The following is a 10000-nucleotide window of genomic DNA, read 5'->3' on the forward strand; positions in this document are numbered from 1 at the left end:
GCTTGAAATGTTTTAAATTTCACAGGTCATTAAAGACCATGTTAATGATAATATTCACATGCCCATAATGCATGTTTGGCATAGCGCCACCAACTGGCAACAGAAAGAATGAAAATTATACTGATGTCACATGATCAATTTGAACATACTCCTCCTAAACAAACATTATGCCAAGATGTCGCTGATGTTAAATTGTGAATGGATTTTTGAATGTTGTAATATATTTGATATGATTTTAATATCTCACCACATAAACAGGAAATGTGTCATAAATCACAGTGCATTGAATGAATGGTCTGAAACTTCTCAGGTTAATAGATATCATGATTATGATGATATCCAGACACCCAATGGGCCTGCCTGGCATAGCGCCTCCACCTGGTCAAGCAGGAAATGTGCCAGAAATGGACAATGCCTTAAGTGATTGATCTGAAACTTTATAAAATATCAGATATCATTACTGTGATGATATTCACATTCGTAATTCACAGGCCTAGCATAGCGCCACCATCTGGCCAAGCAGGAATTGTGCCAGAAATGCTCTATGCTTTGAATAAATGGTCTGAAACTTCTAATGTTAATAGATATTATAATTATGATGATATCCAGACACCCAATGGGCCTGCCTGGCATAGCGCCACCACCTGGTCAAGCAGGAAATGTGCCAGAAAATGGACAATGCCTTAAGTGATTGATCTGAAAGTTTACAAAAAATTTGGATATCATTATTGTGATGATATTCACATGTGTAATTTCCATGCCTAACATAGCGCCACCATCTGGCCAACCAAAAAGTGTATCAGAAATGTTCTTTGCTTAATGGTCTGAAATTTCTCAATTGCTCCACGATCCGTGACATTTAGTCATCCAACAATGTACTCACATGTAACGTGTGCGTCAGATGTAATGAGATCTCAATGTTTTGGCTTTTGGCTGAATTTTGATTGGTGATTTCCATACATTTTGTTGAGAGAGACAAATTACATTTTAGGAAATGTGAACGAATGTAGAAAGTGTAAACATGCAACAAAATCAAAATTGTAGCATAAATGGTTCTTGAAATATAAATATGCTCATGGTGTAGCAAATTCGATCAACTTTCTTAACTTCTTATTATAAGATATTGGCTGGTGAAGCTCTAGACTTTTGCATTGACATCATTCAATAGGTGGTGCTGCACCACAAATTAGTGATACTGTGCTGCAGTGATGCGCCACCATATGACCACATACATTTTGTGATCTGTGGGGCAAGGGTTGTAAAGTTATCCTAAAAAAACTGCTTTCGGCCTACCCACTAGCAGGATGGGGGGTGGGGGGTGGCATGACCCTACCTCACAATTTAAAATCAGGACAGCCCTGAGTCGAAATCAGAGAAGTAGCCGAGTCTCCCAAACTTTGAATGTAAAAAAGACCGCCGTACACACTTTGAATTTAGACGGTTTCTTCACAGCTAATTAGTAGAAAATGCATAGTTTTTCACTTAATGACTGTTCATATTGTACAGACCTTTTAATAACATTTTGAGTCTGTTAAGAGGCAAAACAGGCACGTTTAGATGATACCCCTTGATCGCGACGTGTACAGCACACCAATGTGCAATGGTACACAGCTTGAGAACCACTTACTAGCTGTAAGAATGGGAAGTATTTCTATCCATAGGAATAGATAGTAGTTGGTTCTACATCTCGGGTAATGTTTTCTGATATTTTAGGCTCTGGAGAAGATGCTCATCCGGTGCTCAGGTCCTAAATATGAAAAAATAGTCCTTTGAATCATATTAGCAATTGATATTACTCTTTTTATTTCTATGATCCTCAATTTGACACTGTCTCCAATTAATTTTATCTGGTAATTTGGTTTTGACCAAACATGCTGCAAATGCACCACATTAAACACACTCAAATCCCCTAACCAGAGAGAAGTGTTGTGTAGAGACCATGTTGACTGAATTCCCTTGGAAAAAGCATTAAATAAATCCATCATTCAGACCTCAGTAACCAGATAACCTTATCAGTAGCTGTGCAGTCTCCCTGCCCGCAGATTTTACGGTGTCTTCATAATGCATGCAGTCAACACAATGGCTACACGGGCACACCACTAATTAAACAACTCCCCCAACAGATCCCCCAAACCATTTCCTGTAGGACACAAGAACTGAGGCGGTCTTCCTGTTACAGGCAAACAGAGGAGAACAGACGCAGAGGAGAGGCGAAGGAGAAGGGAGGAGACGGGGAACTGGAAGAGACTGTCTTTGGTTCTCTTTGGCTCCTTTTTTTAACCTCCCCTCCGTGATCATGTGACTGCGGTCTCAAAGGGCCTCGTTAGGCAGTGATTAGGGGGCGGTCTGCAATAGGGAGCAGCTCAGGCTTTAGCTTATACTATATAAGATGCGTCTCTCTCCTAGTGAGTTTATGACTATATACTGTAAGATTTGTCTCTCCTAGTGAGTTTATGATTATATAAGATGTGTCTCTCTCCTCGTGAGTTTATGACTATATAAGATGTTGTTCTCTTTTAGTGACTTTATGACTATAAGATGTGTCTCTCTCCTTATGACTATATAAGATGCAGTTTTCTCCTAGTGAGTTTATGACTATAAGATGTCATTAGATAGTGAGTTAGTGAGTAAGATAGTGAGTAAGATACTGTATAAGATGTGATTATCTTCCTAATGCGACCCAGGTCAGTTAGATCCAGGCTGGACTAGTGTCCCATACGCTCTCGTATGGGCTGCTGTCTGGGTTTTGTCCTATTGTCTGGCAGAGCAGCCCTTTCTCCTTTTCAAATTCAAATTAATATTTTTGAAGTTAAAATAAAAACACAGATAAATAAATCATGAAGAATTACCTATTACTAATGATGAATTGCTGATGTGTGTGTGTGGGGGGGGGGGCATATGTGTATGTATAATGGCCTTGATTCTTGAGAATGAAACAGTTGCTCTTGACTCCACAGGGAAATCATCCAAATGAAGACAAACAAACAGTAATGTCTAATGCCGGTAGCATTTCTATATAGGAATGGTATAAAAATAAATGTTGTCCTTCAAAAAAATAACTTAAAATCCAGTATCTATATTTATTTACACAATTATAAATTGGCATTGATCACAACAAGGTCAGTATAAGTTATATAAGTTTGAATATGTAATATACAGTGAATATCTTTGCATAGCTGATGGTCACAGCAGACTTATGTTAAATTTTCAATGAGTCCACATGAGTGTTTTTGCTGAACACTGCAGCCAGTTGGCTTGTTGTCCACACTTCAGCCGGAGACCTTGGCTGGCCAGCCTGTCTGTTAAATACCCTTATCTAAGTCAATGTCAACCCTCCACTTAACTGAAGAGCTCATCCACACAGCACTGGCTTAGCAAAGCATAAAAAACATGCTGCTGCAGATTACAACACACAGTATTTATCATAGCCCTGCCCACAGGCTAGCATTAGGATTTAGATATGGAATATATGGCATACATGTAAATGAGAGCACAGGAACATGACAGTCTGGTGACACCCTCTTCAGCGATCTTCCCTGATGGGTTCTGTCATGTATCTCCTTTGCAGAGCTCAATGATGCCTGATTCAGTTTAGTTTCACAGTTATTGAGAGAAACAAATATGATGTTAAAGCCAAATGCACAAAATCAGCATGGCTGTGGTCGGAGCATCAACGGCACAGGGACATGGTTATGCAGAGGAGTAGTGTGACAGTTCAGAGATAAGGCTGCAGTATGGTAGAGTTAAAGCTCCACCATGTGGCAACTCGCTGACTAGAAAGATAAAAAAGACAGCTTAATGTTGGTGACGGGGCTTCCACATCATTTACATGTCATGTGTGTGAAACTTCACAAGACAGGCTTGTTAACGCATTTAATCATTTCATGAGCACAGCATTCTCCCTGGGGGACAAGGCTGCATCTATGTTAATGCATGTGTTGCTTTTCATTATTCAGAAAGGGAAGCAGGAAGAGTGGACTCACAGGAAGCTTCCTGCTCAGCAGGATAATGGCGTCTGCCGAGACGTGGAGGGGGTGCATACAGGATCTGTACCCACAACAGGTTATCCCACGGCCATTATGTGGCCTATGCAGAGTGACAGGTCAGTGGCCAATTGCTCTATTTATTTCCTCATGTCCTTTGTATGGGCAAAGGAAGATATGTGAGCTGTCTGTGCTATTGTAAGTATATCGTCTGAGTAATACAAGTAGAAATACAAAATTATTCTCCCGACAGGAATTGTATGTATTTGTAATTTATGTGCATTTTCCGGACATAAATACACCCACAGCCATTCAGTCATTTTTGGTTTTATTTAATAACACTAAGCTAATACAAAGAAAGGAGGAAACCATGAAAACATTAAAATATGAATATGTAAAAAGCTTATATGACCCTTTCGATGAAATGTAGAAAAATGCTCAAGATATGTGCAAAAGTCATCATGTGGGGAAATACAAGATGCAATACTTAACTTGCATAACAGCTTATCAGGCAAACACAGAATCACAACAAACAGACATAAAACTGCCCTTTCTTTTTTTCCCTCCACATGCCAAAATCAAAAAGACATCAGATATGATGTTTGGACTTTTCGGTTTTTCTTCTTCTTCTTCTTCAAAGTGCATTAAACGACTATATAAAAAAGGGTGGGAAAGAAAACCCCGTACAAATCAGAAGCCTTGCAGAGACAGCTATCTTCACAAAATAATGACTTAGATCCATTTCGCTTGTTTGTTTGTTTGTTTTTGTTTGTCTAACCCTAGGAACTTTATTATTTACTATTGGTATTCCATGAGCGTGAAAAGATTACCAGCACACTGCAAATGCAACACACTCGGAAGTGGGGGCATGAAGGTAGGGTGGGGTCGGGGTGGGTTTGACTGAACACATCTCCGTACGTCACAGCGCCACCTGTTGAACATGTTACAGCATAGCCACAGTATCTTCTCATCTCACTGGCTCAGAGATTCAGCGTCAACCGACCGCACACGATCATAATGTCTTTATGATGTCACAGTCTGCCATGGGTCTCAGGGGGGGGGTTGGGGGTGTTGAACACCTCCCGGGTGAACATCAAGCCAAGCACACCTACAGGGTTTCTACTGGGTTTTTTTTTTCAGCATACAACCATGCACAGATTATGGGATTATTGGAAATGCGAGCAAATGGATAGGTTGGTAAGTGAGTGTGTATGTGCGTGTGTGTGTGTGTGTGTGTGTGTATATGTGTGTGATTTAGTCATAATGCTCCACTGCACCCTGACAAGGCCTTCAGGTGCGAGCTTTCTTCTCCTTGCGCCCTGAAGAGTCGGCGTCAGCTTTTCTTTTGTGCGCCTGCTAATAGAGGCAAAGGGTTACAATTACACTAAGACAATAATTCATACAACTCTACACAAAGCTAACTACATAAGCATTGCTCACTTTCTGTCAACTTTCTGTCAACATAAGTTCAACTCCTACTGATTTTGAAAAATTTTTCATAATACGTTCAGCAGCTGAATACACTCTTCCTTGGCTATTCTTCAGACAGGGATCACATTGACCAGCATGCGTTGTGCTACGCTTTACCAGTGCCACTTCATTATTTCCAATGTGATCCCCTCCTTAGGCCCATTTCACACCGGGTGCGTGGCGTGAGCATGTCAGCTGCGTGGCGTGTCCGTCGAAAACGCGTGCATTCAAAACAGTAAAGAATAAAAATGAAGAGACGTTTTAATTGGCAGAGAGGCCGCCGCAGCGCCACGTCAGACACGCTTCTGGTGTGCAAAGACATAGAAAATGCCACGCAATCGCCACGCAACCGCCACGCCGCAGACACGCCACGCACCCGGTGTGAAACGGGCCTTAGTGCCAGCAGGATGTTCCTCTGGCGAGTGGTGTAGTGCTGTTGTTGATGTGTTGCTGTGCCGGGTTTCTGTGTGTGTGTGTGCTAAGCATTTGATATCTTTTCAAAATACTATTCTGGCTTGTATGTGTTGAGCATCTATAATGCTGTCAGTGAATGTCAGGCGAGCAGAATTTACAGGTTTACTATACCGAAAATTGAGCCAAACCGTGACTTCAACATCGAGTTACGTAGCAAATCTGGATTTTTGTGTACCTCTACACCCCCTAGTTTGTACAGTATGTCGTAGTGTGTGTGTGTGTGTGTGTGTGTGTGTGTGTGTGTGTGTGTGTGTGTGTGTGTGTGTGCGCCCTCTGGGTGTGCAGTATGTCGTGGTGTGTGTGTTTTTGTGCCTGGCCCTGTGGGTGTGCAGTATGTTGTAGTGGTGTGTGTGTGTTGCTGTGCTTGGCCCTCTGGGTGTGCAGCATGTTGTAGTGGTGTGTGTGTGTGTGTGTGTGTGTGTGTTTGTGTGTGTGCTCTCTGGGTGTGCTATCTTACACTCTGTCCCTTAGGGGCTCTCTTCTTCTTCTCTGCTCGCTCCCGCTCCTCGATCTCCATGTTCTCCTTCTCGATCAGGGAGATGAGTGTGTTACAGCGTCTCTGGAGCTCCTGCCACGCAAAGAATACAGAATATGACACACACACACACACACACACACACAAGCACAAAGAATACAGAATATAACACACACACACACACACACACACACACACGCAAATAATCCAGCATATCCATGACCAAGACCTTACAGCAACAAAAGCATGAGTTTTCAGCTCATGGGGCACACACACACACACACACACACTCACACATCCACACACTCACACACACATCCACACAAGGAACTCCATATGTGTCCCACTCACCATTGCAGTCCTGGACTTAATGAACCAGTCAAATCTGAACTGCGGTGCGTTGCGCACACACTGCCTGAGCTCCTCGTAGACGTACTCCTTGTCGAAGCCCATCTTGTGGAGCATGCAGATGAGGAAGCGGTCCTCCTCCTCCGTGTAGTTCTTCCCTTTGTTGGTCCCGTACTGGATGCGCAGCTGGTGAAACGGAGCTTTGTACCGCGCGATCTGCAGCCACAGGTACGGTGTTCCACATGCCAATAGAACACCAAACATAACATGAGATGAGATGTGGTGAAAACAAGGTCTTCTGAGAGTAGAAACTAGAAACACATGCCAATACAAAAAAAAAAAAATGAAAACCAGTCTATCTCTCTGAGTGGTAACACATGCCAATACAACACCAAACATAATGTGAGGTGTTGTCTAAACAAGGGCAAGTTTTCTACGTGCAATTGCACATGCCAATACAACACCAAACATAATGTGAGGTGTTGTCTAAACAAGGGCAAGTTTTCTACGTGCAATTGCACATGCCAATACAACACCAAACATAATGTGAGGTGTTGTCTAAACAAGGGCAAGTTTTCTACGTGCAATTGCACATGCCAATACAACACCAAACATAATGTGAGGTGTTGTCTAAACAAGGGCAAGTTTTCTACGTGCAATTGCACATGCCAATACAACACCAAACATAATGTGAGGTGTTGTCTAAACAAGGGCAAGTTTTCTACGTGCAATTGCACATGCCAATACAACACCAAACATAATGTGAGGTGTTGTCTAAACAAGGGCAAGTTTTCTATGAGTATTTACATCAGTCAACTACGCATTAAAACATCACTGTCTCAAAAGTGAGCAACACAAAAAAGACCAAAACAAAGGGGGGGCTTGGAAACAAAACATTGTGGTACTTTTTACTATAACTACTAACAAAACAACACCATGTTCGCTATCTGGGCTGTAACCAGGGTTTGAACATTTCACTTGAGATTAAGGGCTCTATTTTCCGTCCCGGCGCAATTGACTTTGTATACTCGCGCGTTTGTCTTTCCTATTTTGCAGTCAGCGCATATTGGAATTTTCCCTCCACAGGTACATGCCTGTAAATTAGGGAATTCGATTGCGCCCACGGGGGCGGTTCAGCGAAAAGACGGGGCGTGTTCCGGCGCAAACGTTCACTGTTGATATTTTGCAGTTTCAGAAAACAATTCCGCCACAGACCAGGAACTCCCTGGTCTAAAGTCTGTGGCGAAAATGCAGATGCTATTTTAAGGGTGCATGCATGACCACAGGCCTGCATGAATGAATGCGTTGCACACCAATCTACAGACACCCCCGTGCACAGACGGAAACATTCAAAGCCTTGATAATATTTGTCCATTTCCCGGTTTTGTTCGTGCATTGGTGACCTAAATATTTAGTAGCGTATAAAGTACATCTACATGCAATATCTTTACAACAACGCCTAATTACGACCTATAAAGGCTAAAGTTACTTTTAGTTTTGTTCCAATTTACCGTTGTGTAAGGTTTTAAGCACCATAATTGTGCCTACCTTGTTGTAGCCCATCTGAAATAACTCCAAGCTCCCTATGTTCCCTCCATCCTTTCGTTATTTTCAAAAAACGTTTTATATCCATGATGGCCTTGAAGTCTTGAGTTAGTGAATTAGCTTAAATCAGCTTTTCATGTGCTGTTAACCAGCAACAGATAGTACAAGAAAGCAGCAAGTATGGTTACAATTTCTGTACAATTTCTATAGTTGCTGCATCCATTCATTGTTATTCTCTCTCCTGCTCAAATAAATGTTGTGCGTGAATTAAGTTGATGATAATGTGTTTACAAACTCTGCTTTACAGAAAATATTGTAAATAGTCTACTGTCACGCAGTTAATGGGATACTGTGCAGAGTTGAAAGTTAGGTCAACTTAAACGAAGCCCTTGCTTGGCCGCCTGTGCTGCGCAACGCACACTTAGCTCCTCTCATCTATACAATGTAGTTCCCACATTTCTGTAAACCATACATAATTTCAAAGAAAAATATTACATTTCGAGGGAAATCAGTGTGGTGTCCATGTGAAAAAATAGGCATAAATCTAGCGTACACATTTTCACGAATCACTGATGTGTTGATGACATAAATTAGGAAATGTTAGAGGACTTAAGGAGACGTGATGTTGAACTGCATGCCGATGCCATTTAACCCAAATGCCCAGATTAACTGACGGAAGATATGCATTGTCTATAGAGAGGTAATGTTAGATTACATTGTACATTGCAAATATATCACCATGCATTCATAACCTCGTGATTCAGTGAGAATGATCCCAAAACATCGGAAAGTATGTCTTTGTGACAATTCTGTATTACATTTTGTCAAGATGAAAAATCAATAGCTAACTGTTCCCAACTGAACAGTGATTATAGCGCTGTGAACGCTCCTGGCTGCGCCTGGCAAATACGCCACCATAATAGCAATCAGCTATGGAACAAGCGTGCCTGTTGTTAAAGGGATTGTGAGATGACGCTCTGATTGGTTTATTGCATGTTACGCCCAAACCACACCCATGATTAATGTAGCTACTTCAGACCACCCCATTTTAGATTTGCGTCGGGCGCAACAGTCAATATCCCGCCGGTAAAATAGCATCAGCACCCAAGATCCGCCCACAAAGTCACTTGCGTTTTGCGCGAAGACACTTCCGTTTCAGACCATTAAAATAGGGCCCTAAGAGTCTTTGGGCGTTTATGTGTGTGCCGTGTCTTCAGTCCTTGACTTACATAGGTTACATATTACTTTGACAACATTATTCTCAATACAACCCCGCACATCAGCGCAGGTGGCGGCAGAGTTTGACGCTGGTTGTATTGAGAATAATGTTGTCAAAGTAATCAAATGTCGGGGAGCCTGTGGCGCAACAGGCTACAGCGCTCATACCATGCACAGGTCCAAGTGCCCACGTTTCTGGCATTTTGACTCTCGATTCTATTTTGTATACGGGTCACTGTATTGATGTTACTATGAAGAATGTGTGGAGAATGAAAGTATTCTTTATTATTTTGTAACAATACTAGTCGTCTTCTTTATAAGCATTGATGCAAGATAAAGCAATAAGGGCTTTATCTAGTTAAAAAATACAGTCCTGCGGTATAAGGCATAATTACAGTAGTGAGAATATCCTACATATTTCTGAACTCTAACACGCGACAGATGCTAAATAAGTTGTTCATATTATACAGTTGTATTTGGGTTCAAA

At 41.7% G+C, this 10000-nt stretch overlaps 1 protein-coding gene across 3 annotated transcripts in view; it reads right to left on the minus strand.

Annotated features, from left to right (window-relative positions):
• Window positions 1-4294: 4294 nt before the first annotated feature.
• The window catches only part of smarca1 (SNF2 related chromatin remodeling ATPase 1), a 27121-nt gene continuing 21415 nt past the window's right edge, over window positions 4295-10000 (minus strand). For 2 of the 3 annotated variants that reach the window (XM_076273616.1, XM_076273614.1), the window contains 3 exons: window positions 6754-6966; window positions 6385-6495; window positions 4295-5339 (listed from right to left, as the gene is read on the minus strand). In XM_076273616.1, coding sequence (XP_076129731.1) covers window positions 5274-5339; window positions 6385-6495; window positions 6754-6966 — 390 coding nt within the window. In that variant the 3' untranslated portion in view covers window positions 4295-5273. The remainder of the gene's footprint in view (window positions 5340-6384; window positions 6496-6753; window positions 6967-10000) is intronic. The other variant, XM_076273615.1, reaches the window with a different exon arrangement.

Source organism: Alosa pseudoharengus, unplaced genomic scaffold (genome assembly GCF_046254945.1).
Source record: "Alosa pseudoharengus isolate Yale_2024_CS ecotype anadromous, Long Island Sound unplaced genomic scaffold, YU_APseudo_1.1 YU_APseudo_1.1_scf_8, whole genome shotgun sequence".
In the NCBI taxonomy this organism is placed as follows: Eukaryota; Metazoa; Chordata; class Actinopteri; order Clupeiformes; family Clupeidae; genus Alosa; species Alosa pseudoharengus.